Source organism: Canis lupus, chromosome 25 (assembly GCF_011100685.1).
Source record: "Canis lupus familiaris isolate Mischka breed German Shepherd chromosome 25, alternate assembly UU_Cfam_GSD_1.0, whole genome shotgun sequence".
Taxonomy (NCBI): Eukaryota; Metazoa; Chordata; class Mammalia; order Carnivora; family Canidae; genus Canis; species Canis lupus.
The window spans coordinates 51,555,200-51,583,012 of record NC_049246.1 but is presented as its reverse complement, the minus strand read 5'-3'; the positions used below and the strand labels follow the sequence as shown (position 1 = coordinate 51,583,012).

The following is a 27,813-nucleotide window of genomic DNA, read 5'->3' as shown; positions in this document are numbered from 1 at the left end:
GCCTGAAGCCAGGCTGCGAGGAGACGCCGCGCTCCCTGCCCGGGAGGCCCAGGCCGCGCCCCAGGACCCGACCTGCAGAGACCTCGACTCCCACCCCTGCCCTGAGAGGAAGGCAGTGGCTCGATGCTGCCCGGCTCCATGTGGAGAATGGTTCCAGCACAAGAGGTTCCTTCCGGCGGCTTCTAGAGACCACGACATGGGGACCTTCCCTCAGCCCCTCACAGCGACACCGGGGGGCGGGGGGTCGCCTCCTGACGGGCCCTCCAGGGCCTCGGGGCGGGGCGGCCGGCCAAGGCAGCAAGGGGCCTCCCAACCCTCCCGAGGGGCCGCTCTGTGCTCTCCTAAAAGCAAGTTCCCTGGAGTTTTCCCCTTTGGGGACTGTGTGTCTGGGGAGGTGGCCCCTCTCTCCGTCCCTCCGTCCGTGGAATCTTCCTGGCGCATTGCGAGCCCAGGCGACGCCCCCCCTGTTCTTACCACGTCCACCTGCAACTCAAGGAAAATCAACACACAGACAACAAAGTGTTTTCTACGGAAACTGTTATTTGCCGTTAAGAACTGCCAACTACACTGGGGAGGTGAACATTCTCCGTAAGCCGCCTCAGAACGGCTCCCCGTGGGTCGGGCCGAGGCCCGTGTCCCCCACGTACAACAGCGTGGGCTGCAGCATCAGCCCCGGCCGCCCCCCGGCTGCACTGCTCAGTCGGAGCAACGCGGCTGCCTTTCCTGCTGCCCGGCTCTACCCCACGGTCGCCACCGAGGACACAGGCGGGAAATGGGAGGAAGTCCCCTCTGTGGGCCGGCAGGACGTGCAGGCACAGGGCAGTGCGCCCACCTGCCCGGGAGGACGCGGAGGCGGCTGTGGTGCAGGCGCCCCCCAAGCCCCTGCTGTGCTTCCGGGTGGGACGCAGGCCAGTCTTCAGGACGGACGGCAAACCCAAGCGGGAGGGGTGCAGTCTGGGCCTGGCCGCAGGCTGAGGGCACGGGAGCTGACGTCCGTGCTCAGGAAGGTCCGGAAACCTCCCTGGTTCGTGAGGAACCGTGGGGCTGTGGGCTCTACCCTCGAGCCTGGGCCTGGAGGGAGGCCCTGGAGGGCAGCGTGTCCCCATCCCACCGCCCCCGTCCTGGCCCGGGGCAGCAGGTGCAGCAAGGACGGCGGCACGGGGGCGTCTGGAATGCTGGGACCGGCACAGGAGGTGTGGAAAGGCGCGCCCCACTCAGGCTTTACCTGCGGCTCTGGGAGAGCAGACACGTCCCCATCCTGGTGAGTCCCTCGCACGGGGACCTCCCTGAATCCCACCACGCCCCACCACCTTGCTACTTCGCTCCCCGGGGCGAGGAGAAGCCTTCTTCCAACCCGATCCCCCACTGAAGTAGCCCCCGAGGAGCACGCCAGGCGGGGGGGCGGGGGGGCCAGGGGGCTGGCCGAGTCCGCGGGCGCCCCTCCGCCCTGCAGGTCTTCGGAGACTGACTTGGGACACGCCCGACAGAAATTCATGTCCTTGTAACTTCAAACAGGACTTTAATTCCAAAGCAAACCCAGAACCGAGCGCCCAGGAGGAAGCAGGGCAGAGGCGGCGCGCTAATGCGGGGCTGGCAGTGTGGCAGGGCGAGCGCTCGCGGGTGTGAAGGCTCCGCTCTCAGCAGCTCCCGGCCTGGCTGCACGGGGCGTCCTGCGGCGGCTCCTCGGCGGCGCCCCGGCCGGGCCCTCTGGGCCTGCGCAGTCCCGGGGCTGGCGGCAGGGCCCCCGGAACAGGGCAGTCCTCCGTCCCAGGGCGGAGGCGGCACGGGGCACGGGCGTTCAGCGGACGGGCAGGCTGGATGGATGAAATGCAGCGGCGCCAAGCGCCCCGAGGCAGGGCCGGGCTCTCGACGGCCCCCAGGGAGGGCCAGGGGACACCGTCCCCCAACTGCAGGGTTTTCAAAGAGACAAGATTTCAAAGTCTTCATCTTCTGAATCAAAAAATCTTTCCAGTCGCTCTACGTCAGAAGAATCTAGAAGAAACGAGACGACACGTCATCAGATGCCCAGCGTGGGGTGTCCGGGGTGTGTGCAGCGCCCACCACACCCTGCATCTGGCCCGCTCGCCCTCAGTGCGGCAGGAGGCAAGAGGACCCAGAGCTGCCGAGCGGAGGCCTCGGCCCCCAGGGCTGCGGGTCCCAGCAGGCGGGCGCTTCGGCTGGCGAGGGGAGGGCAGGAGGAGGAGGGGGCGTCCCTGGGGCTGGTCTGAAAAGAGAACACGCTTCTTGCCAGAGCCCGAGAGAAGGGGCGGGGCTGGGAGGGCAGGGCTTCCCGTCCCGAGAGGCGGTGGGCACCCCCGGTACCGTCTGGGGACTGGTGGGACGTGTGTCCCGAGTCTCCAGTGCGGCACCCTGGCTCCCTTCTGGGCCGTGGACGGCGGGCTCAGTCACCATCCTCCATGATCTTCTCAGAGGGGCAGGGACACAGGCCCCGTCCGCGTCAGAGCTGGACGGCTGCATGAACTGGATGTGCTCACGGCCTTCCTGCCGAGTCCCGGTTGTCTGTGTGCCACAAGTGGATTCACTTCAGGGAAACTGAGGGCCTGGGCAGGGAGGCGGCCCTGGGCCTAGAGCCAGTGGGCAGCAGGACACGGAGCCCACCTGTGGCCCACACTCCAGGGCTGGCTCCCAAGCCGGACCTCGCAGAGACACTGCGCCGTCGCGGAGAGCCTCGCTCGCCCTGGCTCGCCCAGACCCGGGGCCGCGTGAGGTGCGCGCCCGCTCCACGCCCGGGGGCCAGGCTATCGTGCTCACGTGAGGCTGAGGACAGGCACGGATCGTGCTGCTGCCCTCCCGGGCAAGGGCCAGGCTATCGGGCAGCAGCCGGTCCCACACACACACACCAAGTGGTCACATCGTGGCCTCATACAACTACTAAAGGTCAAAAGCAACAGGAACAAGACCTGGGGGAAGCAGCGACACAGGACAGGACAGCGCACGGCCCGCAGACCGCCGCAACGGCCGTGGCCCCGCAGGCTCCGACTCACCTAGGGACAGGTTCAGGACGTCGGGGCAGGCCAGGTGGGAAGGCTGCTGCTCCACCAGCTCGAACATGGGCAGGGCGCCTCCGAGGAGCGACAGCTGTCAGCAGACACAGCCGTCAGGCGCAGCGCGGGGTGCAGCCCCCGCAAACCAGCAGCCGCAGGGGGCAAGCTCCACAACGCTGACACCCGAAGCCGTCTCCGAAGGCCCACAGCAAGGTCTGTGCCACAAGCGACACTGCGGGCTGTGTGCCAGGTGCCCAGGCAGGCGCGACCCCCGACGGGACACCCCGAGATGGCCTTCCCCCAGCCCCCACCACGCGCGGGACCCACCACCCACCTGCCTGACTTGTTGGCACCAGTCATCGAAGTCGCCCTCGGTCTTACAGAAGAACCCCTGGAACAGAGGTGACGGCGGCATGTGGCACGCGCCCAAACAGGCCGCAGCAGGTGCAGCGTGGAGCCCGAGGGGGCCTGAAGAGGCCAGGGGACTGGCCACCGAGGACCCTCCGCCCTGACTCACCAGGCCACCTGGACCCACAGTGCGCGGCACAACTCACCAAGAGGGCCTCCCACCCAGCAGCACCTAGACCCGGGGAGCCCGGGGTCCCAACGAGGACTGTGGGTGGGGGTGGCACTCAGAGCCGCTACACACAAAGCCCCGAGCCCGGGACGCGTCACTAGGACTCTGGGCGCTGCCAGGGCTACAATACAATCGCGGGAATAGGAGCCCGGGGCAGGAGCTGCTCAGACGGGCGCCCTCCCGCCCCGAAGGCCACCCGGCCCGGCCCGGGCTTGGCGGGGGCACCCGGGCAGCGCTCCACGGGAAGACGAGTGCACCTGCAGCCCTCTTCCCACCAGGCGGGGTCGGGGGTCACTCTGTGCCCACTGCCGACGGCACTACCGGCCCAGGCTGCTGCATCACCTGAGCCCCCGCCGCGGTCAGCTATGGGGACATGCTTGCTGCCTCGAGCCAGCCGGACAGGAACGCCACCCTGCAAGCTCCAGCCCCTCGCCCTCAGGCCTGCCCCCCGGGGCCACGGACCCACAGGCCGCACGTCCAGAGACGCCAGCTTCAAATCTGCCTTGTCTGTGACTCAGTTCGTCTCTCCCTGGGGACACCTTTACTTCCAGCTGTTTCTGGCCTCCTTCCCCATCAAGTGCATTTTGAGAGCACACAGGTTTGCATAAACCGTCCCAAATTCCTGCCTTGTGATCGGAGCCGGGAAGCTCATTCTGGGAATCATCTCTCGGATACGTTAGGTCTAACAACTTAAAAGTCAAACCAAAGACCCCCAAGAGACGGCAGAGAGCAGGGGGTGGGAGGCTGCGGCTGTTAAAGGGGCTCACACCCCGACCCTACCAAGGGGGAAGGCCACGAGCGTGGGCGTAACTAAGACACTGAAAGCAAAACCCTAAGATCGGAGGCCCTTCCCTTCCGTTGTGAACAGAACTGAGCCCCGAGTGCTCAGGACACCTGCCCACAAGTCACGTGGTCAGAGGGGAGGGCAGGACGGACGGGGGGACGCACCACGGCAATGGACGGGTCGAGCTCCCCGATGCTCATCCTGCTGGGCGGGTGCTGGCAGTGGAAGCTCTCGTCGGGGATGAAGCAGCTGTCGGTAAACTCCACCGCCGGCTGCGTCGTGTGGGGATCCAGGTAGATGAGCTCTTCACCTGGGGCAGGTGGGGGGAAGTCAGCAGGCGGCAGCACACCGGGGTCCCTTCAGCCCTGCGCGTGGAAACCCCAGGGCTGGACGGCAGGCAGAAGTGGGAGGAGGGGCGCATGGAGGCCAGCAGCAGCCAGCTGGGGACACCGCCCTCCCGGGAGCTGCTGCCGGACTGGCCACCGCGAGTCAAGCCAACACCCTAGGGACGGCTGGGCTGCCCTGCAGACGAGTCCCTGCTGCTCCGCCCCTGGCGGCTGGGGTGCGCCCGCGGAACCACCGCTCACCAACGTAGCCGATGAAGTAGTGGGCACTGTTGGGCTTCCCTCCGATCACTCCCAGGGACTGGGGCATCATGAAGCAGCGCTGCAGGACACAGGGCAGGGCGGCCGGCTCAGCACGCCAGGGGGCGCACGTCCCCTCCCGGCCAGCCCCGGGGCCTGGTGCAGGGACGGGGGAGGGGAGTGGGAAGACGGGCCCCAGAGAGCCGAGTCCGGAAGTAACGCGCAGTTGTGACCAGGAAAGCGGCGCACACGCAGTGGGCCTGGGGGGGAGGGGGGGTGCGGAGGAGGGGCGGGCAGGGATCCCCACCGCTGTCGGGGCTGCCCGGGTGGAGCCCAGGAGGCGCCGCATCGAGCAGCAGTGTTGCAGTCCCCCCGCGGGCAGGGAAGACGCACCTTCAGGGTCTCCACGTAGGCCTCATTGATGTCCGTGAGCCCCAGGCGCAGGGGGATGAGCAGCACCAGGGGTCTCCACGGGGCCAGCCTGTTGGTGACCTCGGCCCCAGCAGGGAACCCGTTACAGTGGCGGCTGGAATCCGCAGGAAGCGCGGCGGCCCCCGCACACGGAAGGCTGCCCCTGCACAACCTTCCTGAAAAACAGAGAAGTGCTTTCAAGGGCTGAACAGAGCCCGACGGAAGCTCACCCCAGAGGAACACACACATAATTAGTCTCCGAAACAGGTAAAAAAAGTCAAGTGCTTATTAACACAACACGAACCTAGGAAAGAAGTCTAAGGTTAATCCCGCCGCCCCCGGAGAGAAAAAAGAGCCAAACGTTTTCTGTGCACGTTCAGGTCAAAACTGTTACCATGAAATAATGTCTCAAGTGCAACAAACACCGCCGTGTCCCGGGCAGCAACAAGGAGCACGCCACGGAGCCACCACGCAGGCGGCGGGCGGCACTGGCGCAGACACCATCGGGGACCAGCCCTCCCCCTCGTGAGCGCGGAGGACGACTCCTTCCTTCGAAGCACACCTGTAATCCCTCGGGGTGGTACCCAGGGCTGGTGGTGGGGACGGGGACGCTCCAGGGGCCCCCAAACAGCATGTGCCCAGGCCGCGGGCACAGGGAGCGGAGACTGCGGGGAGCTCAGCAGAACCAGGGCTCCTCAGGGAACCCGCTGGCCCCGGGCCCGCGGCAAAGGACACGGTGAGCCAGCCACCCTACCAGCCGGTGAGCTGGACGCGAAGATGCTTACAGAAGCACCATGCAGGCAAAACTCCACGCCACGTCCCCCTCGGCACCCCAGTCATCACAGGGAGGCGGAGGCACGGCCCACACGAGTGACCTGAGGACGCGACCAGAGGGCGGCGGCCTTGTGCCGTGGTGCTGAGGACAGCCACCGAGTATCGTTCTCAGGCAAAATGTTTACTCGGATCTAATCCTGACGCAGCGAATGCGTCGGTTGTGCGGCCCTGCAGCAAGCCGGCCCAGGTTCCGCAGAATGGCCGGGCTATGCAAAAGCAGGAAAATAACCCGGGATGGGTTTTCCGGATCAGAGGCGGCCGCACAGGTGTGGGGACCACACACAACCCCGGCCCCTCGCCCATGGCCTGCCAGGGAGACCCTGGGGGGCGCAGCAGGAAGGCGGGTGTGTGGCCCCCAACACTGCAAACGGCGGGATCTCCCGTGTACCAGTCACCCACCGGGGTCTCGCTCCTCTCCCAACACCCCGAGCCCACCAGCCGCCGCCTCAAGATGCCGACCCCGCCCGCCAGCACGTGCAGACAGCCAGGCCCGCGGGACCGCCTGGCTTCAAAGGCGGCTATGGCTGTCGCCATCCCCCGGACACTGGCGAAAGCGTCTGCCTCTGCAGTGGGGACGCATCTCCAGAACACACGCCCTCGAAAAACGCCTGGTTAAGAGCCTGGGAGCTGTTCAGCTGTGAAAACGCCCGCTCCTGCTCCTCTGCGCTCCCGGCCCCCGCCCCCTGGGAGCCCCACCAGTCACCTCTGCTCTACTTCCGCCGCCAGGCTCTTGGCCCCACACGTGGTCTCCGCGTGCCTGTGCGCCCGCAGCACGTCATCTCCAACCTGTAACTCCTCCCCAGAGTCCGAGCATCCCCTGGGTCTGCTGCCCTCACCGAAGTCTAAACCCATCCAGGGCAGGTGCTGGCGAAGGCTGCTTTGCGGTCCTGCGTGGCCCCCCAAGGAGGGCGGGCACATCTCAACCAGCAAGGCTCCCCCTGCCCTGTGCCGTCCCCTTGGAACGGACAGGGGAGGCGAAAAGCCAGCACTTTCTCTGGGAGGGGCTCCGGGGGCTCCTGAGCACCCTGGACGCCAGGACGGTCCTGGCTTGGCCAGGATGGGTTACCCAGCATCCGCTTTGCTGAATCAGAGCTCTCGCTCCCACACCGGAGACCTCAGGCAGCCTCCTGCGAGCCTGCCTTTGCTGGGGCCCTCGGTAACACCTACCCCCGGGGGCTCCTGAAGCCAAAAGCAATTAGCACGGCCATTCAGCATCCCCTTGCCTCACTGAACTGTGCCCAGGACCCCAGGTCCCAGGGTCTTCCCAAATCAAACCCAAAACGAGGACGCACCACTTGGGACTCAGGAGGGGAGGACTCTAGGGCCCCTGCCCACAGCTGGGAGACCAGACCCGCACCCCAACCAGAACAGACCCACATGCCCCTCAGACAGCCCTGGCTCTGCGCCTCGTCTCCTGCTCGATGACCTGAGACCCTGAGAGCCAGGAGCCAGGTCCGGGCCCCAGCTGACTCCTCCAGGCCCGAACCTGCACCTCCCCTCTGCCCAGAACACAGGTTCTGGAAATCAGCCCGTCCCTCACCCCTTCCTGGCACCGTACTGGGGAGGCCTGGCTGGCGGGTGACCGGGTCGGCCCGGAGGTTAAGTGGTTCCCCAACACGAGAGGCAAGAGAAACGCCGCCTACTGGGAACAAGCAGCCCGACAGCAAAGGGCTGCAACGTCCCACCAGGGAGGATGCTCGGCTACCGAGCAAGGGCTGCTCTGAACCACAAAACCAACACTGGGAAGACCGGGGTCTCACCATCAGTAGGCGCGGCTTCCGTGGTTTTCTCTATTCTCTATACATTTCCAGTTTCCAACGTTTCACAAAAATTTCAAGAAATAAAATGTGAGAAGGGAAAAACATCCTTCCTTGAGTTCAGACCCCTAGTTTGTCAGCTCTCAGGGGCACAGGGTCAGTGGGCGGGGAGGGCTGGCAGGGCAGAGTGCGGCTGTGCGCTGGGAGCCCGTCCACCCGTCCTCTGTGGGGCGCACATGCACACGCCAGCAGTCACGGCGCGAGGCCGGCCTCCACCCGACCAGCCAGTCCACAGGTAAGCACGCTCAAAGGGCTCCGTCTTGGGTAAAATTCAAAGCAACGTCTTTGGGGAAACGTGTTCCTAAGTAAAAACGAAGACGTTAGAGTTTTGTCTGCTTGGTTGTGTAACAGGACGTGACTCCAAGCTCCACACTGTCTCGCGAGAGGCCACGTGCCAAACGGAGCCATCACGTTCCTCTTGGACTAAAGTCTGGCATGCCCGGACTCCTTGAGGTCCCCAGAGCCCTGCTCCCCTTTCCTTAGGCCTGGGCTGCAGACGGTGCGGCTGCCAGCTGTCCTTGCCTCTCCCTGTGGAGCAGCGATGCCCATCAAGGCCTCAACCAGGTGTCTGCCATGAGGACACAGCTGGGGTACTAAGTAACGCAGCTCTGCAGGGTCCAGGCCCTTCCCCTAGGCCTGTGTCTGGGCCCCGCCCCATGGCCCAGGAGCCGCTGCCCGAGCCCCGCACCCCGTCTACTTACTAATGTCCTCCATCACCACCGTGTTGTCCATGGCTATGTGGACCGCCAGGGCGCTCCAGGTGTCGAAGACAGCCAGTTTCCTAACAGAAGGGGAGGACACAGCAGTAAGCCTTCACAGTTCAGACCTTTCACCTCCGTGAGGTAAGCACAGCAGAGATGAAAGTCCCAGCGGACGGGAGTGAAGCTGAGGCTGCAGCCTGCTTCCCCCCACCTGGCCCAGGGCGCCTTCCCTCACCCCAGCTGCCGCCTGGGGACAGAGCCCTGCTGCGGGGCATCGTTTCCTGATGTAGCTGCATGAGGAGACAGGAAATGAAACACAAACCCTGTCCCAGACCCCGCAGGTTTCAGCAACTCAGGCAGGCCCAGCTCCACCTCACCCCAGAAGAGATGGACTGACCAGGGCAAGGGCGACCACACGAAGCCCCTCCTGGTGGGAAGGCCACAGTGGAGGCCAGGGGAGCAGGTGAGAAACTCCACTGGCCGCTGCCCCGCGGGCCACATACAGGGCTGAAACCCACTGACATGCCAGAGACAACGCAGGCTCCCTGGTGCTGCCGTTCCAGACAAGAGGAGGGTGAAAATAAGTAACTGTGTGGGCAGTGAGCACCACGGAGAACAGAGCAGTAGCCGGGGGCAAGACCGAGGCAGGGCAGGGAGGCCTTGATGCGAAGGCCGACCCCGAGATGCCGGGGAGCAGGTGCAGAGGCCCGGGGTGGGTGTGCTGGGAGCAAGCACAGGGCAAGCGGGGGAGGCAGGGCACGCCCACTACACCTGCAGTCAACTATGGACGTCCTCAGCAGAGAAGGGGCACAAGGCCGACTTATGTTTTATGAAGATCACACCTACCGGTATTCTAATTTTATAAGATTTATTGATTTAGGGGCACCTGGGTGGCTCAGTGGGTTGAGAGTCTGACTTCGGCTCAGGTCTCAGGGTCCGGGATGGAGCCCCACACCAGTGGGGAGCCTGCTCCTCTCTCTCCTTCTGCCCCTTCCCCTCCCTCCCTCACCCCCGGCTTGTGCACGCTACACTCGCTCTCCCTCAAATAAATAATCTTTAAAAAACATTCATTAATTTACTTTAGAGAGAACATGTGAATACTAGGGAAAGGCAGAGGGAAAGGGAGAGAGAAGGGAGACTCTCGGGCAGACTGCTCACTGAGCATGGAGCACGGAGCCGACAGAGTTGGGGGTGGGGGCTTGATCCCATGACCCTGAGGTCAGGACCTGAGTCCGAATCAATAGCCAGATGCTTCACTGAGCCACCCAGGCGCCCCAACACTTTACTGGTATTTTAAAAGAGACTCGAGAACGTCAAAGAGAAAAGACCAACGAGGAGGCGGAAGAAGGAGCTTGGAAAGGGTGAGGACAGGGAGGCCACGAAGGCTAGGTGCAGCCTAGACACGTCTGGATGGGATGTTGAGAAAAAGAACCTAGCACAATCACAATCCCAGTTTTTGGCCTATGGTCCTGGAAAGACCACACTGCCTTCCCTGTAGAATGAAGAGGCCGGGGACGGGGAGGAGGGTCAGCTGTGGGTTTTGGCTGTTAGGCTGATGTGCCCCATGGAAATCCAAGGGCTGCTGCTGAGCAAGTATCTGGACCTCAGTCTGGGGTCTGGGCACAAGTCAGCACTGGCGTGTGACCCTGGGAGTTGTGCCTGTGCAAACAACAGCGAACACTGTGCAGACACAAGACAGAAGTGGCCAAAGGCCCACACCAGCCCTGCAGTGCTCACGGGCAGGTGGAGGGGCCAGAATGGAGCCATCAACCATCAACGGGGACCCAAGAGGGCGGCTGTACAGCCCAGGGTTCTGTGAGGACACCTGCTGAACCTGAGTAAACAGAGGGCCCACACCTGGCCCTTGGATGAGACCACGTGGACACCAGCCTGGAAGGAGCTGCTCCAGGGCAGCAGTGGGGGCAAAGGGAGCCCACCCGTAGACCACGCAGACACCCCTGGGTGCAGGCACACACAGAGCTACACGCGCAGACTTCTACAGCATGTGGACCACGCAACAGAGCACACGTGCAAACCACCCCCGCTGAGCACACACAGGCCACGCAGGGACTCTGCTTCCGAGCCATGCAGGGCTGGACCCAGGGCTCTTAGGGGCGTGCGGCAGGGGCTGAGTGAACGTGGAGGCTGGGTAAGGGGACAGAGAGACAGTGGGCAGGCTTGGGGATCAGCTAGGAGCTGGGTGTGCGAGCGAAGGGAGCGCCCCGGAGGAACCTAAAGAACCTGACAAGAGCAGCCAGCTGGAGGACAAGGCCCTTTGCTGCAACGAGGGCGAGAGGGCTGGGGGACGAGGGAGGGGAAGGGCCAGTTCAGATGCCACATGAGGAGCGCGGGGAGCAGGGGGCGGGCGGCAGATGCACGGGTCAGGATGCGGAGCTGTGGACACGGTCCGAGGTGGTGAGGGTGGGGTCAGCACAGGGGCAGGGCCCACGGCACCCACCCTGCACTGTTGCTCCAGGCCAGCTTCAGCCTCCCTGACCACCAGAGAGCACCTGAGTGCATGCGTCCGTCTGATGGACACACGGAAACCCCACCCAGCGAGTGCCATCGGGATGAAGACGCTCATCTGCCAGGAACGTTCCCCACGGGAGACCACCTGGCGCGCCACCTGAGGACTCCCAGGAGGACCGCCAGGGAAGGGAAAAACAACCCTCGTTTCCTTCAACAATGAGGATTCAGGAGAGTTCATGCTCCCGCTACCCCCGAGGAACCTGCAGGGACAGGGCTTGACACATACTTGAGCACCTGGGCGACGGTGTTGGGCCCGTACCACTGGCCGATGGACTTGCCCTCGCCAACTCCCATTTGCGCTGCGGGAAACACACGGAATTAGGCGTGCGCCCCAGCCGCCCGCCCCCGCCCGCCGGAAGAGGCCAGTCCTGGCCTCACGCAGCAGCGGAAACACTCCACAGGAAGCCTGGACAGGTGCACCCACCCCCGCCCCCCGCAGGAGCTCCTCCAGGGAGGACGGAGGCCACCTCAGGCCGTCCCACACGACAAGTCAGGATGCCAGCCCTCCAATACGGAACAGCCTGGAGGAAACTAAATGAGTCAAAGCTATAGCTTGACTTCCTTCTGTAAGTGAGAGCGTGACGCTCCACAAAGAGGCGCGCAAACAGCCCCACCCCAGGGCAAGGCCGGCCTGGCCCCAGCAGCAGCCCCTGGTGGCTACAGGCCAGGGCACCCACACCCTCTCGCCTCGACACCTGACAGCAGAGAAGCTGTCAGGGGACCCCACCACTCGGCCTGGTCTAGGCGGCAGACGTGGGCACACTCTGCAGCCTCCCACCTATCTGGTGAATGGAGTAGTAACTGTCCTTTCTGTCGATAAACGCGTTGAGGACGTTGAAGTAGCTATCCGGCTGCCTCTTCCGCTGTGTCCACCTCCAATCTGTCGGAGAGACACAGAAGTTGTTTTACCCAAACAGGAGAAAGAAGCTTTACGTTTATAAAACACTCAAGCCACAGGTGACAATACCCTCTTTTGGAACCTAAAGTTAAAAGCTAAATTCTCCAGGATTCCAAACCATCAAAAACAAGTCCATACAGAAAGAAAAAAAAGGTTTCAGTGACACGATTTCTAAAAGACAAACGTTCACCAGAACTCCTTAAACTCACTTTTTTATTTTTATTTTATTAAAAGTATTTTATTTATCCATGAGAGAGAGAGAGAGAGAGAGGCAGAGACACAGGCAGAGGGAGAAGCAGACTCCATGCAGGGAGCGTGACGTGGGACTCGATCCCAGGACCCCGGGATCACGCCCTGGGCTAAAGGCAGCGCTAAACCGCTGAGCCACTCGGGCTGCCCTAAACTCACTTTTTTAAACCAACGAAAACTAGTGGGTCACCGCTCAAGAAAACCCAGAATCGGGGTCTGTGTTGCGGTGGGGACCAGCTTTGGTTAAGCTAAGCCCACAGCCCTGTTGGCTCCGAGAGAGCTGGCACCCCGGGGCCGAAACTCACCGCGGCCTAAGTGGCGGCACACCAGGGCCTGGGCGAAGATCATCTGTCCGCACCGCAGCATGCAGCCCCAGCCCGTGTCCGAGGTGGGGCCGGTTCCCCCTGTAGCGGGGGACAAAGGAGAGGCCCCGCCGTCAGATGGCCTAGCGGGTCAGGGCTCCGCTCCACCTCAGGGGACAGGCCCTATAGGTCCTGCTCACGCTGGGGGCACACGTACTGGGCAGACCCGTCCTGCCAACCCCTCCAACTGGGCAAAATACAGGAACAAGTCAGTCACAGAGGACTGAGAATGTGTGGAAAACACATGGAAAGACCCTACGCCTCAGGTGTAACCGGGAAAGCTCCAAGCGTGGTCAGGAGGCCGTGCCCACCGGCACCGGAAGGGCACCAGGCGGCTGCTGGGAGAGCGGGCCCCAGACGCAGGAGGGCAGAACCGTAACCCGGGCTGCTCGGTGCCCCGGGGCCTGTCCCCGTCACGCCCACGGCCCGGGCCCCACAGGGACAGGGGACACCCGACATCCCAGCCAGCAGCACCTGGAGCCGAGGGCAGCCCCTCCCACACGTGGGTGGACGAGGTGTCAAGGGCAGAGTGGCAGCGGGCAGAGGAAGCACAGCGCTCTGGGCCTGCCGCGCCAGCTCCTGTACGCACCGGCCGCCTGCGGCAGGCACCCTTGCTCTCAAGGGCTCCACCAAACACAAGGCTCCCCTCGGCCCGACCTCACTGTGAGTCCCGATGGCAGACCTGCGGGACAGCAGGGTCCCTCCCAGGCCTGCACAGGCCCCGGCCCGGCGCCTCCACCCCTGCCTCCAGGGCGGAGCAGAGCAGCCGCAGAGCAGGTGTGTGAATCTGTGGCATGAACGACCCCCGGAGCGCACCTGCCGAATGCCATCATCTAGTGGCCTGTGTTGGCACCGGCCTCGTCTCCCCACACTGCAGCGCTCCGGAACATCGAGCACTGCGGCTACACCGCATCTGTCTCCCTTCCGAGAACCCAGGAGATCAGATCCCGGTGAGGGGCCAGAGACCAGCTGCCAAGGAGCTGGAGCCCCCCCAGTGCCGAACCTCTGGTGGCGGCTTCTCCCATCAGCAGAGGCAAGGCCAAGACTGGGGCCCCTCCTCTGTCCAGCTCCAGGGCCACGACAACGTACGTCCAGGGACGTACGTTACTGCCATGTGAAGACGTGGCACATCAGCCTCACCCTTCAGCTCTCCCACAACCAGGCATGGAACACGGGGAAAGGCGATGGACATGGAGCAAAGGCCTCCAAACATCCTGGACCTCCTGTTACAGCCGTGACCCAGGACACAGTTCAGACGCACAAACCGAAGCTGCCTGACTTCGTAACACACGATTCCATGGTCCGTTCGGCTCTACGTGCCTGAACGCCGCTTGTGAAACATCATCCTGATCTGAGGTCCCAGAAAGAAACCACGACTAGCATCGGAAAATCCTTGCCCTGGGGAGAATCCGGAGGATCGGACCCTGCCTCCGCCACACCAGGGGCCAGACCTCAGCCAGCGTATCTCGCCAGGGTCGCTGTGAGGCTCAGGATGAAGCGACAAGTATCCCACGCCCAAGTCAACCCTATAAACCTAAGTTTCCCTCCCTGTAAATCGTGTACATCACGGGTTGTGAGAGACGGCATACTTACCGATGGCTGGGAAGTTTTTCCTGTATGTAAACCAAAGCCTGGACGCCACGTCGGACAAGATCTCATCCTTTTCTAGGGATTGTTTAAAAGAAGAAAACACACAAAGCCTTAACTTCATAGATCACGTGTCATAAAACGTTAACAGATAACTATTATGACCACGAAATGCTTTTTGTAGATTGAGCCTGAGAGCACAGCAGGCTCCAATGTGGCCAATACCTGTGAAAATGCTGTATTTTCTACCCAGTATCCACACAGGCTCTGAGGTCTCCGGGAAATCTTCAAATTCAGCAAATCGAAGAGTGTCGTAGGTCAGAGTAGCTATTGAAACCAAACACACATTGATCCCACTTTTATAACGTCATGAAACAGCAGCGGAGATCCTTCCCAGCACTTCTGTGTCAAGAGCCCCGTGTAATTCTGTGTCCTGGTAGGGCCGGGACAACCACCAAGGACAGGGCAAGCCACGGGGCAGCACCTCCGGCCGCCCCACCCGAGCCCGGCCTTTCCGCGGAGGCCCCACGGAGGGAAGTACCTGATGTAAGTACTCGCTTTAAACTTAAACCTACAGGACAAAAGAAATCCTTGCGTCGCAGCGTGCAAGCGAGGCCACACCACATAACAGGTGGGGTTGGTGTCCCCTAGGAGCAGGTGTCCAGAGGCCGTGGGGAAGGGGGAGCTTCAGGGGCAAGAAACACAAGCTGGGGACGATGATGACAAGCAGCTGTGGAGGGGCAGGTACTACTCCTGGGTGGGACACAAACCCCCAGAAACAAACAGACCTTTCGGCAAAGTCCTTGAGCCTCTCCCAGCTGTTTTCACTCAAGATGCTCCTGGAAGAGCACGGCCACCAGCTCCCACCTGCTAAGAAGGTCGCTGTGTGTGGAGCTCACAAGACCTAAGCACCGTTTTGTTCTGTTGCCTCAATTAAGCTAGAGACGCCCCGTGTCCCTCTCTGTCCTTGGGAGCCGGCTGAGGAAACACCCTGCTCACGGTCCCCAGACTCCGCAGAGCCCAGACCAACACCCGTGAGGCCAGGGGCACGGAGCGTCCTGGGTCCCCAACTTTCCGGCTGCCCCTCACGGAAGCCCAAGCACACAGAGCTTTCACCTGCTGCCTCTCAAGCCTCAGTGGGACCCAGTCCCTCATACCTTCACCTGCAACTTCCCAAATAACTCTGGAAAATCAGTTAGTTATAATAGTTTCTCCCACAACTGAATTTAATTTTTAATAGCCCCACTTATTATATATGTTCTATAACAATAACATTCATTTTTAAAAACTCAAAGACCACAAAAACATTATTAAAAACTCATCTGCAAAACAAAAAACCATCTGCAGCTTCGCAGGTAGCTGGGAGTCTCCTTCCAGAAGTCTCTGCGTAGATCCACAAAGGAAACCAAACGACACCTGTGATTTCCTCCTCTATCCTAAATGACACAGTCACTCCGCGTAGACGCACGGCAGCAGCACACGGCGGCCAGCCTCACAGCACCGTGCTGCACAGAGGTCCACGCACCCTGTCAGGTGCCCCTCACGTGCCCGATGCGAGCACCCCCGGTGTCCTCCGGCACCGGGCACAACCCCTTGGGGATGCTGGGGTGCAGGGCGGGCTCTGGCGCCTGGCAGCAGAGACTCAGATCCCAGCTCAGGCACTCACAGGTTGTACGTTCTTTGGGGCCCTTGACCTCTCAATGTAGAGATTTCCTTACTCATAAAATGGGGGGAAAAAATAACAGGACACCCTCACAGTGCAGCTGCAACGTGTCCATGAACCTTCCCACAAGGTGCTCACATAGAAGCCGGCAGACACAAGGGTTCCAAGGTCAGCTGCTGTCATTAATATTGAGGACGCAGAACTGCAGCCTCAGAGGCACGCAATCTTACGACACTCAAAAGGCTAAGCTGGATGCGCAGCTAATTCCCAGTCACAGGGCTGGGAAAGCAACGCTCCTGAACAAAGAAATACACGGCAACAGGAGACCATCTGCTGCTTCAAGCACTCTCCAGTTCTCAGCTCTGCCTTCCCTTCTTTCCATCTGAAACCTGACAGCGTCAGGGCAGTCCTGTGCTTCTGGAACAGGCCGCGCTGCCCGGGACGCGAGCGTGATGGCAGGCGCCGGGGGCCCCCACTGGCCGGGTCCTCGCAGGGGCTCCACTCAACGTGTCTGACTGCTGGTGCTTCGACGGAGCCAACCGAGCTGTCTACGCTTAGGAACCATTAAGCCTGGGTTTCTCTGGCCCTCCTTTCTTACATAAGATTACGTGTTTCTGGGGCAGCCCCGGGGGCTCAGTGGTTTAGCGCCGCCTTCAGCCCAAGGCGTAGTCCTGGAGTCCTGGGATCGAGTCCCACGTCGGGCTCCCTGCATGGAGCCTGCTTCTCCCTCTGCCTGTGTCTCTGCCCCTGTCTCTACCTCTCTCTCTCTGAGTCTCTCATAAATAAATAAAGTCTTAAAAAGAAAAAAAGATTACATGTTTCTGCACGTCATTATGAATGCTACGTTGGAGTGAAAATGCGTTCTATCTTCTTGAGGAGCTGCAAACATCACGGTGTTTCTGTTACTTCTCTATTGTCAGGACCTCCAGCCTTTAACCAACACGTAGATTCAAACCCAAAAGTTTACTCTCCACGAAGGAGGACGCAAACAACTTGTCTAATACCGAGTGATAACACAGCAGGACCCTAGCTCTCATCCTGCCCTACTGGAGCCTTGACCCTTCAAAGGCTGCAGCCGTGAACTAAAGATGCAGAGACGGCTTGCGACCCGGAGGCTACCGAGTGCTGTGGGCAAGCATCTCTCCGGTGCGCTCTGCAGGAGGGGCGCCGCATATGTCAAAGGACCACAACCTGGTATCTAAGGTGGGGCACCTTTGAAGTTGAAAGGTTTTCATCACGGAGGTGGCAAATGCAAAACAGGCGTATTTCTTAGGTTTACTAGCAAACTTTATAGGCAACCACGCTAACTTCAGACGGAAAGAAGAAGAGGTGTTCTATTAAGTTAACACTTCATCACCAAATTTCCTACTATAGCCAACTGAATTATGGGTTGTGTGGCCTCAGATTCTTTACTGCATTGGCCAAAAGCAAATAAGGCGCCAGACGCACTCAAAGGGAATGAACTCCTGGGAAGTGACCCCGGCTCTTGCCAGATTAGCAGGAGCCTCAAAGTGAGGGTACACATCCATCATCTGCAGGGTCCCTCAAGAGTGCTCACATGCCCATGTTCCCCCTCACCTGTCGCATCGCTGCTTTTCCTGCCTCTGCCCCCCCGCCCCCCCCAATCCCACCTCTGTTGGGTGCAAGTCACACGTGCCTCTGGAATTGCTGCAGACACACTCCCTCCATGGCACTGCAGCGTCCTTGGACTGGGACCGTGTCCCCCTGTCGGTCCCAGGGGACACTGTACAGGGAGTGTGTGTCCATCACGCCTGTTGAACACAGTCCCCGCTGGGGGCAGCACAAAGTCTGACCCTCATTCAGTGGAGGCCTTACTGTGCTCATCCCTCAAGGATGGTGTGAGGAGGAAACAGGAAAAGCTTTGCCCCATGCTGGGTGACAGTAGGCACATTTTGGGGTGGGTCCCCCAGAAGTCACCAGAACGAGTAAGTTGGGGGCGCCACCGTGCGGAATGAAGACCAGCCTCCACATTCTGTGACAGGTGTGCCACCCGGTGCAACATACACAGGACACTGACCCAAACAGGTAATTACCTCGGAACGCTGAATCTAAGCAACGAGCATCCTCCCAAGACTGGGTCTCGGGGGCAGAAGCCAGCCATCTGACACAGGCTGGCTCAACGTCCTTAGGCTTCCACCCTGGAAAACGAGCACGGAGTCCCACGGACCTCCAGCAGTTCCGACCAGGAAAGCAAGTGAAGGACGTCTCGTCACCGTGCAGCCGTCACAGTCTTGACCGGCCATTGGTGGCTCTGCACTGTCCCACCTGCAGCAGAGGACACTGACACCTGACCGAATGCCGTGGCCTGGGCGCCCTCATGGCTCCTCACGGCTCCCTCGGGTGGAGGCACTGCTCACTCAGCACCAGCCGCCATGCCTGGACCAGGCCACCACACTCCTGAACCTTCCAGACCTTACCCTCTGAGGCAGAAAGAGGTTTTTCTAAATACCATCCACGCCTGATGCTCAATTTTCTAATCTCTATGAAGATTTGTTTGTGGAGACAAAAGAGCCCACTTGCTCGCTGTAGGATGCACGGCCCTGGTCCCCTGGCCACAAAGTGGGGCATGGCTGCTGGCTCTGCAGTGAGGTGGGAACGCAAGGCTAGTGCCAGGTCCCAGCAACAGTTTCCAGCGCCTCCTCCTCCTCCTTTTTTTGGTATTATTTCAAGCCTCATAATCTGTAAGATCAAACGAAATCTCCCTTGCCCCTTACAAAACGCCACTTTTATCATCGGCAGTCATTTACACAAAACACATATTAGCGCTTCTGCAGAATGAAAACCGTTACAGAACACCACTTCAGAAAACAGTTCAATCAAAAAACTAGTACTTTTCTATTTTTTTTAAAAAGATTTTATATATTTACTTTGGAGAGCATGAACAAAGGGAGGAACAGAGGAAGAAGGAGAAGCAGACACCCCGCGGGGAAGGGAGCGCAACACGGGGCTGGGTACCAGAATCCTGACCTGAGCCGAAGGCGGACACTTAACCACCTGAGCCACCCAGGGGCCCCCTAACTTTAGTTTTAAAACAGAAAAGTTTGGGGCACCTGGGTGGCTCAGGTAGTTAAGTGTCTGCCTTTGGCTCAGGTCAGGATTCTGGGATCAAGCCCTATGTCAGGCTCCCTGCTTCTCCTTCTGCCTCTGCCTGCCACTCCCCCTGCTTGTGCATACATATGTGTGTTCATTCGCTCTGTCAAATAAATATGTAAAATCTCTAATATATATATATATATATAAAACCTAAAGGGGTACCTGGGGGGCTCAGTGGTTGAGCATCTGCTTTGGGCTCAGGCCATGACCCCGGGGTCCAGGGATTGAGTCCTACGTCGGGCTCCCTGCATGGAGCCTGCCTCTCCCTCTGCCTGTATCTCTGCCTCTCTCTGTGTGTGTCTCTCATGAAAAAATAAAATCTTAAAAAACAAACAAGAAAACTAGAGTTCACAATCAGTAACATCTGCACAGGTTGGCCAATATCAGGAGGCCACTGCTTTCTCAACTCTGCTCAGATGGACCAGCTTCACGAAGGCTTGAGGCCAGGAGCCCCTGCATCCTTCCCAAAGAGAGCTGCCCCAAATTAATTAGGCCTCAAAATAATCTCATCACCACCACACATGGTATCGTATCATATATGAAACAGTTCACATGCCTCCTGAGTGAAAAGCAGTCAAATCTTGAAAAGAATCCCAGTCTCCAGACTCCCAGGAAATGGTTTTAACTTCCACTAAGATGACACTCAGGGCAAGCAATATTGACACGTGTCACCCACCTTAAGAATGAGGCTGTTTCAGAGGCACTTTCCCTCACTTGGTCACTTGGGTCCCAGACACTTGATTTTCTAGATTTTCCTCCAAGATGTCCGTGAGCACACCCGGAAGAGGAAGCAGAAAGCTTCACTACTACAGTAATTCCATTAGAAACAAACGTTTTAATATTATTTATCTGGCAGAAAAATGGAGAATTGTGCTCAATGGCGGTAACCAATTTGTCTCCACTTAGTACCAACCACACTGTAGTCACCAGGGAGAAGCACAAAACACACACCACTGCATTTCCGTTAGAGCTTACTGCATAATATCACTTTTCAAAGATATTTCCCCAAAACACCAATAGCTTCTAAGAGATTATGCTTTATAAATAAAACCAAAGGATTCTATCGTTTCTTTAGAAAACGTTTACATTTAAAAACTAGGTTTACTAAACAAACAACAAATAAAACAGGTTTACTAAGTAGTTACTTTCCATTTATTTTTAAAGATTGTATTTATTTATTCATGAAGAGACCCAGAGAGAGAGGCAGAGACACAGGCAGAGGGAGAGGCAGGCTCCCTGCAAGGAACCTGATGCCAGACTCGATCCCAGGACCCGGGGGGTCACGACCTGAGCCGAAGGCAGACGCTTAACTGCTGAGCCACTAGGGCATCCCAAGTAGTTACTGTTTAAAATCTCAGTTTCCCTGAAGATGCTGGCAGTTCAGTTCTGGATGAAAAAGAAGGAAAAGAAAAGCACCCGGAACATCAGCTATGCCAGAGTCCAGGAGATCTCACGCCCACGGGCACGCTGGACAGCACGCCACGCTGGGCCCGGCTGCCCGCAGGTGAGCAGCCCCTCTCCCCACTGAGACCTTATTAGCTAACAGACTACATTTACCCAACAGACTCTCCAAACTGAAGCTCTCACGGCGCAGAACCCGTAAGCATTACCTCGATTACCAAGCACATGCCAGACACAGCGTGAAGCCCTCGAGACGCTGGCTCTGTCCTCAAGGGACGGACAGCACAGCTATGTGACTGCTGGCACGCACAGGTTCCTTGAGCCCAGAGCGTGCCTGGACACAGTGCCGGGGCTCCGTGAAGAACACCACCAGCCTGCAGTTGGCCTGCCACTTCTGGACCTCCCCACGCCAGCCAGCAGCCCTTCTGTTTCCTCCTCCTCTCAGACCCTCCGCATCTCATCCAAAGTGGCTTCCCATACACTTCGACCTCAGCTCCAGGCCCCTGGACATCACCACGTAGATGTCTAACAACAGTCAACACGTACAGTCCAACAGCTCCCCCACCAAGCAAGACCCCCAAAGTCTTCGCCATCAGTTTCTCAGTTCAGCCCATGAACCTCAGCACTACCTTCCACTCCTCACCCCTGCATGCCCCCTCCCACCCCATCGCTTCCAGTGTCTACACAGTCCTGTTGTCTCAACCCTCAAATATGTCCACAACTCAACTTCCTCTTCCCACCCTGAGGAAGCTTCCAGAGCCTCCCACTTGGCTAACCCAAACAGACTCCTAGCTGGTCTCCTTGCTTCTGCCCGGGGCCCTCGGCAGGACACGCAGTGTGTTCTGGACACAGCAGCCAGAGCGAGTCCACTAGACATACGTCCAGTCACATTTCTCCCCCACTCAAAACCTTCCAAAGACTCACCAGCTCGCTTAGGATAAACAAACACCCGAGTCCTCACTGTGACCCAACAAGGCCCCACGACTTGGCCAAATCTGTGTCTTTGCCTTCGGCTCCTACTTGTCTCACTCCCACCTGCCGCATCCTGGCCACACTGACCCACTCACCCTTCCCCCTGCGCTGCTCCTGGGTCTTGATCAAACGTACCCCCATCTGCCCGGAGACTGTTCCCGGCCATCCTGGCCACCATTCCAACCCCCTCTAGCTCGGCCCACATCATTCTCCCACAGGAGCCATGTGGTTTCTGTCTCATCTATTCACTTCTCTAGCCCCGGGGTCTAGAACAATGCCCAATACAAACCTCCCATTCAATAATAAACGTACTTTACTGAACGAATCCCTACAAAAGCAACTGCGGACCTCGCAAGACTTGGTCAAGGAAGGACGAACCTGGGAGTCCAGAGGCTACAGGAGGCCGTACCATCAGTCAGCATGGTGTCGGAGAAAGCTCTCCACCACAGTCTCCAAATACCACATGTATTTTCATGAGCAACAACGACGACCTTCAAATGTGAATACTTTCTACTTTGAAATACCCCTCAGCGTCCCGTTAGGATATCCTCAGCACGTGGCCACTCCTAACTTCAACCTGAAGACTGCCACGTGCAGGGTAACGCGACCAACCCTGAGCTGTGCGGCCACCTTACCAGGTCGCTCGTGTTAACAGTCTAAGGCATCCGAGCAGTGACGACTTCAAAAAAAAAGGTGGATAAATAGTTCTCTTCCTTTCTCCACCTCCAGCAAACAATAAAACACTCTCTGATGGTTTCTTTTTTAACAATTTTTTTTAAAAAGTTTTATTTATTCCTGAGAGACACAAAGAGAGAGAGAGAGAGAGAGAGGGAAAGAGAGAGGCAGAGGCCCAGGCAGTGGGAGAAGCAGGCTGCGTGCAGGGAGCCCGATGCGGGACTCGATCCCGGGACCTGGGGTCACGCCCTGGGATGAAGGCAGACGCTCAACCGCGGAGCCACCCAGGCGTCCTGGTTTCTTTTTTTCCTTTTTTTTTTTTTTTTTTTTTTTTAACAAACTTCCCAAAGATAATGTGGTTAACATGCTCCGCTGGAAGTCAGGGCCGCGGCTGCTCCGGCACCTAACACGCGGATGTGACACGATGCCACAGGCCACTGAAATACTGGCCACACGTGCCTGCATTCGTTTCCAAACCGAGATCTGGGTACCTTTACGTGGCCACTGGCAGGAGAGGAAGCCCAAGCAAACAAAGCCGTCCGGGGCGACAGGTGGACCTAAACCAGGTGGCGGCGGGGGAGGGGAGGTGCCCGACCCGGGCGGCGCGGCGGCCCGCGTGGCGAGGCTCGAGGCCACCGAACAAAGAGCGCCAGCCGAGGCCGAGGCGCCCGCGGGGTCCGGGCTGTGCCCCCGACGGCGGCGGGACGAGCAGGCCCGGCCCCGCACATGCGCACGGCCGCCCTTCCCCGGCGCGCTCCGCCGCGGGAGCCCGCGAAGCTGAGACGTGACAAGGTGAGCTCAGCTCCTGGGCGACACGGAGCGCAGCCTGCACCATCTCCTGGGCACCGAATTAAAGAACTAGACTTAAAAAATAAAATAAAAATAAAAAAGGAAGCGTGCGCTTGAGTGTCGGGAGTCCGCTCCTGGCCGCCAGCCTCCCGCGGGGCCGGGGCCGGGGTCGGGGTCGGGCAGCCCCGGCCTCCTCCGCCCGCCCCGCCCCCCCCCCCGCCCCGGGAGCTGCGGGCCGCGCTGGCCCCGCGCCGACGGCCGACTGTCAGCCCCGCGCCGGCCGCCCACGGACCCCGGCCGCGCCCCGCCCCGCAGCCCCGCGCCCCGGCTGCCCCCGCCGCGTCGCGCCGCCCCCCCGCGGCCCCCGAGCCAGGACGCCGCCGCCCGCCGCCTCCCCGCGCCCGCTCGGGCCCTCACCTGCGTCCATCTTCCCTCTCCGGCCGCCGACTGAGAGCCGCGTCGCTCCGACGGTTCCGCAGCGCGACGCGACGGGCCGCCGCCGGGGCCAATCCGGGCCCAGCGAGCGCGGGCGGGGCCGGAAGTGCGGGAGGAAGTGCGCGTCCGCCATCTTGGCGTACGGCGGGGCGCGACGCCGAGGGCCGGGCCCGCGCGCTCGGCAACTCGGCGGCCCGCGGCGTCCGCCCCGGGGACCCGACGGCGACGCGTCGGGCTGGCGGAAGCAGACGTGGGCGGGCGGCTGGGCCCCGGGGAGGGCGCGCTAACCCGCCGCGCGCCCGGGCCGTCGGCGCGGCCATCTTGCCGTACGGACGGCCCGGCGCGCCATGCCTCCGTACGGGGCCGCCGGCCCGGGGCGCTCCCGCCCTCCCCCGACGCCGCGAGCCGCGGGCCGCGCCCCGCCGGGTGCAGGGGAGCCCGGGCCGGCCGAGCCGCTGCCGGGCGGCGGGGCGGCGGGGCAGCGGGGCGCGCGCCGCCATCTTGCCGTACGGGAGCCGCGGGGGCCGGCTCCCACGTCCCGCAGCCGTGTCGCCGCGCGCCCTCCCCTCGGGGCGGTCCCGCTCGCGGCGCGGCGCGGCGAGGGCCGGAGCCTGGCGGCGGCGCGGCGGCCTGAGGCCCGAGATGGTGATCTGCTGCGCGGCCGCGAACTGCTCCAACCGGCAGGGCAAGGGGGAGAAGCGCGCCGTGTCCTTCCACAGGTAACGCGCCCCGCCGCCGCCGCCGCCGCCGCCCCGGCCGGCCACGCCCCCGCCCGGCCCCGCGGGGAAACTGAGGCCGCGCGGCCCGCGGCGGGAGGCCCCCGGAGCGCCGGGCCTCGGCCGGTCCCGCCCGTGAGTCAGCGCCGGCGCTGTGTGACCTTGGCGCGGGCCGCCGTCTCTGGGCCCCGCGGCCCCCGGCGCCCCCTCCGCCCAGCCCCCTCCCGCCGCGCGCTCGGCTCAGCTGTCCGCGAGCGTCGCCCCCGATGGCGAGGCCCTGCCCTCCCCGGGCCGCCCCCCCTCCCCTCCCCTCCCCTCCCCGGGCCGCCCGCGCCGTGGCCGCGCCGCGCGAGCTCTACCTGGCGGCCCGCGGCCGGGAGGGGGGAGGCGGGACGGGCTGCCCCCCCGGGGGGCGTCCTGCAGCATCTGCGCTGGAGCCGGGCGAGGCCGGCCTTCCCCGCGCCCCCCTGCCCTGCGCCCCTGCCCCGCACCACCTGCCCTGCGCCCCCCCACGCTGCTCCCCTGCCCTGCGCCCCCCCACCCTGCGCCCCTGCCCTGCGCCCCCCACCCTGCTCCCCTGCCCTGCGCCCCCCACCCTGCGCCCCTGCCCTGCGCCCGACGCCCTGGCCACTTCTGGGCTGCACCTGGGGCAGGAGACGGCTCTGCCCTCTGGGCTGGACAGCGGGGAGACGGCTGTGCCTCCTGGGCTGGCCCGGCTCCCTTCCGGAGGTTTCCTGGACTCCAGCCTGATCCAGCGAGTCCTCCTCCGTCCTCCGTCCGCTGGCTCCCTGGAAAGCCTCCTGGCAGATACTTCTGTTTTATGTTACGGGGAGTGAAGTTTTAAGGGCTCCAGTGGCCTGCTACCTACAGTCCGTCCCTCCCTGCGTGTTCTCTTAAGCTGCTACAATGTATCCGAAGAACTGGCCGCGGCGGGTCAGAGGTCAGAGGCCATGCCGTCTTGAGAGCTCTCTTCAGGGCCTGTGTCCCCAAGGCCTCGACAGGCTTTCGAAAACCAGGCAGAGCACTGCGGAGAAGGGCGCCCTTGGCGCTCGCAGTGCTCTCTGGTGCGGGGCAAAGGACGTGGGAACCGGGTCTTCGGGAAGTGGGGTCACAGGATCAAGGAAGTGTAGGACGTCGTGTTGTCCAGAACTTCCTGGGGGGATAGTATCCGCCTTGGTCCTGGTTCTGGTCCACAGTGGCCTCAGGTGGGATAGATGACCTCAGGTGGGGCACGTAGCCCTCGGAATAATCACCCAGCCCTGGGTAGAAGTTGCTCCCGGGTCTCTGAAGACAGGTCTTGTCTAAATGAGAAGAAATGATTACTAAGTATCTCGGCATTGGGTGTTTTCCAGTTGCTGGTTGCTTTTTAAAAAACACTGTTGCTCCTGGCAGCCGGACTGTAGCAAGAACAGGGGACTGTTGCTGTTGAGTCTGACCTCTCCTTAGGGTCGCCTCGCATCCTCGACTGCTTGAGTCACAGCCCAGGCTGGGCCCACGCAGCATCTGGGACCCTCTCCCGGCCTCTCGCTCGCATCTCTGCTGGCCACAGCAGACCCGGCTTCCAACAGGGGGACCCGCCATCCCGGATTTAGCACCCAGCCTGCATCAGAGGCACACCAGGAGGGTGGTTTAGCTGTGTGTTTCTAGCAACTATTTCCAGGGCTTCCTGAAGCCTTTCCTGTTGTCAGATGTCATCCTGTGCGACCTCTCCTGTGGGACATTCACCACAGCTTGGGAGGAGTTCCCTTCATTCTTTCTGTGCTCTCAACTGTAAGCTCCTTAAGGGTAGGCAATGAGCCCAGCATCTTCTATCTCATGATGACTTCCAGGTAGAGGGTGCTTAAGTTTTTAGTAAGTTTTTAAACGGGTAAGGTCAATACAGGACTAGGTATTTGCAGAAACACTTGTTTTGCTTTAATAGTTGATAAATTTGGGAGGAGACATTTAGTGATTTCTTTCTAATTCCGTTGTCATGTTTCCTGCAGGTTCCCCCTAAAGGACTCAAAACGTCTGATCCAGTGGTTAAAAGCTGTTCAGAGGGATAACTGGACCCCCACAAAGTATTCTTTCCTCTGTAGTGAACATTTCACCAAAGACAGCTTCTCCAAAAGGCTGGAGGATCAGCATCGCCTACTCAAGCCCACAGCAGTGCCCTCCATCTTCCACCTGCCTGAGAAGAAGAGGGGCCCTGGAGGTCATGGCCGCACGAGGAGAAGGGTCACCAGAAAGGCCTCTGGGGGCCTGAGGGGACACGCGAGTGGGGCGGACGGGAAGGGAGCTGCAGGTTCCTCGTCGTCCTTGGGTGAAAGCCCGATGGCCAAGCCGGGGTCCCGAAAGGGGAAACAGGCTACACTGCAGGGTGAAACTACACCCAAAGCCTCCCAGGAGGCCATTGGTCAGGAGCGCACGCGGCAGGCCCTGGAAGGGACTCCAGGCGATGGTCCAGCCCCTGCGGCAGGCGGTCAAGGAGAAGCAGATGCATCTGCTATGGATGCTGGTGGTGACAGTGCCGCCGCCGCCGCCCCCCCGGACGGAGGCCTGGTAGATAAGAGTGGCATCTCCAAGGATGACTTTACGCCACCGGGGTCCGGGGCTTGCAAGTTTATTGGCTCGCTGCATTCTTACAGTTTTTCCTCCAAGCACGCTCGGGAGAGGGCCTCTGTCCCCCGAGAGCCCGTTGACCGAAAGAGGCCGAAGAGAGACGTGGAGCCCAGCTGCAGTGGGACCGGCCCGGGGCCCGACAAGGGCTTGGCCCAGAGTCCCCCGAGCTCATCACTCACAGCGACGCCTCAGAAGCCCTCCCAGAGTCCCTCTGCCCCTCCGACAGACGTCACCCCGAAGCCAGCAGCGGAAGCTGTGCAGAGCGAGCACAGCGATGCCAGCCCCATGTCCATCAACGAGGTCATCCTGTCTGCGTCGGGGGCCTGCAAACTCATCGACTCGCTGCACTCCTACTGCTTCTCCTCCCGGCAGAACAAGAGCCAGGTGTGCTGCCTGCGGGAGCAGGTGGAGAAGAAGAACGGTGAGCTGAAGACCTTGCGGCAGAGGGTCAGCCGCTCCGACAGCCAGGTGCGCAAGCTGCAGGAGAAGCTGGACGAGCTGAGGAGAGTGAGCTTCCCCTACCTGAGCAGCCTGCTGCCCTTCAGCCGCGGTCAGTACCGGAGCCTTGAGGCTCCCACCCTGCCCGGTCGTTGTGAGACCTTTCTGGCTGTGGCTGGCGGGCCCGGTCACCTTTGTGTGTTGCGAGCGCCCTGCTGTCTCGGGAGGAGGCTCTGCTAGCAGCTGTACGTCGTAGACAGGGAGTCCCGCTCGGGAGCTCACGCGGCTCCAGGGCCTGGAGGGGCATCGCAGCTAGCAGGGGCCAGTGGGTGACAGGGGAGGGGTGTCACGTCCACCGGGAGAGCCCGCAGTGCTCGCTGCAGGGTCCCCCGGCCTATCCGGGGGCAGTCCGCCTCTCCTGCACACCTCACTCAACCCTCGGTGCCGACTGCGCTAGCGTCTCGTTGCAGAACAACGCGGACATAGTGAGGTAGTAGAGAAACGGGAGGAGGCCCTTAAACCACGGAGAGTGTCTTGCGCTTTGTGTTTTAATGAATATCCTTGAAGGTAAATCATTTTGAATGTTAATAACTAACAAGATTTTAAGCCTCTCTTTGAGTAGGATATATTTGTTTTGTAAAAATTAGAATGCTACAGGAATACGTGGGCTA

The 27,813-nt window shown here is 60.8% G+C and overlaps 2 protein-coding genes across 5 annotated transcripts in view; one reads left to right on the top strand and one right to left on the bottom strand.

Annotated features, from left to right (window-relative positions):
* Positions 1-520: 520 nt before the first annotated feature.
* On the bottom strand, positions 521-24,895 carry ATG4B (autophagy related 4B cysteine peptidase). Of its 4 annotated transcripts, XM_038574460.1 has the most exons (14): positions 23,370-23,485; positions 14,564-14,665; positions 14,345-14,416; positions 12,695-12,793; positions 12,021-12,122; positions 11,469-11,541; positions 8,714-8,793; positions 5,344-5,537; positions 4,954-5,032; positions 4,531-4,676; positions 3,340-3,396; positions 3,006-3,099; positions 2,323-2,520; positions 521-1,992 (listed from the first exon to the last, which is right to left on the bottom strand). In XM_038574460.1, exons 1-13 carry the CDS (start codon positions 23,377-23,379, stop codon positions 2,492-2,494), a joined length of 1,137 nt encoding a protein of 378 aa, XP_038430388.1. In that variant the 5' UTR covers positions 23,380-23,485; the 3' UTR covers positions 521-1,992; positions 2,323-2,491. The 4 variants fall into 4 exon arrangements, with proteins under 4 accessions (XP_038430388.1, XP_038430387.1, XP_038430389.1 ...); XM_038574459.1 differs by lacking the exon at positions 2,323-2,520 and having other exon boundaries at positions 523-1,992; XM_038574461.1 differs by lacking the exons at positions 2,323-2,520; positions 23,370-23,485 and adding an exon at positions 24,748-24,895 and having other exon boundaries at positions 1,919-1,992.
* THAP4 (THAP domain containing 4) overlaps positions 23,968-27,813 on the top strand; it is a 38,568-nt gene continuing 34,722 nt past the window's right edge. The window contains exons 1-2 of the mRNA XM_038574457.1: positions 23,968-24,106; positions 26,089-27,254. Coding sequence (XP_038430385.1) covers positions 24,030-24,106; positions 26,089-27,254 — 1,243 coding nt within the window. The 5' untranslated portion in view covers positions 23,968-24,029. The remainder of the gene's footprint in view (positions 24,107-26,088; positions 27,255-27,813) is intronic.

What these genes read in the sequence shown, in the direction of transcription:
- ATG4B (XM_038574459.1), bottom strand. An exon ending in ACCGTCGCCCAGGTGCTCAA is followed by an intron (nt 8,794 to 11,468) that starts GTATGTGTCAAG and finishes CCCTTCTGTTAG; the next exon opens with GAAACTGGCTGTCTTCGACA. An exon ending in GGTGGTGATGGAGGACATTA is followed by an intron (nt 5,538 to 8,713) that starts GTAAGTAGACGG and finishes TCTGTTTTTCAG; the next exon opens with GAAGGTTGTGCAGGGGCAGC.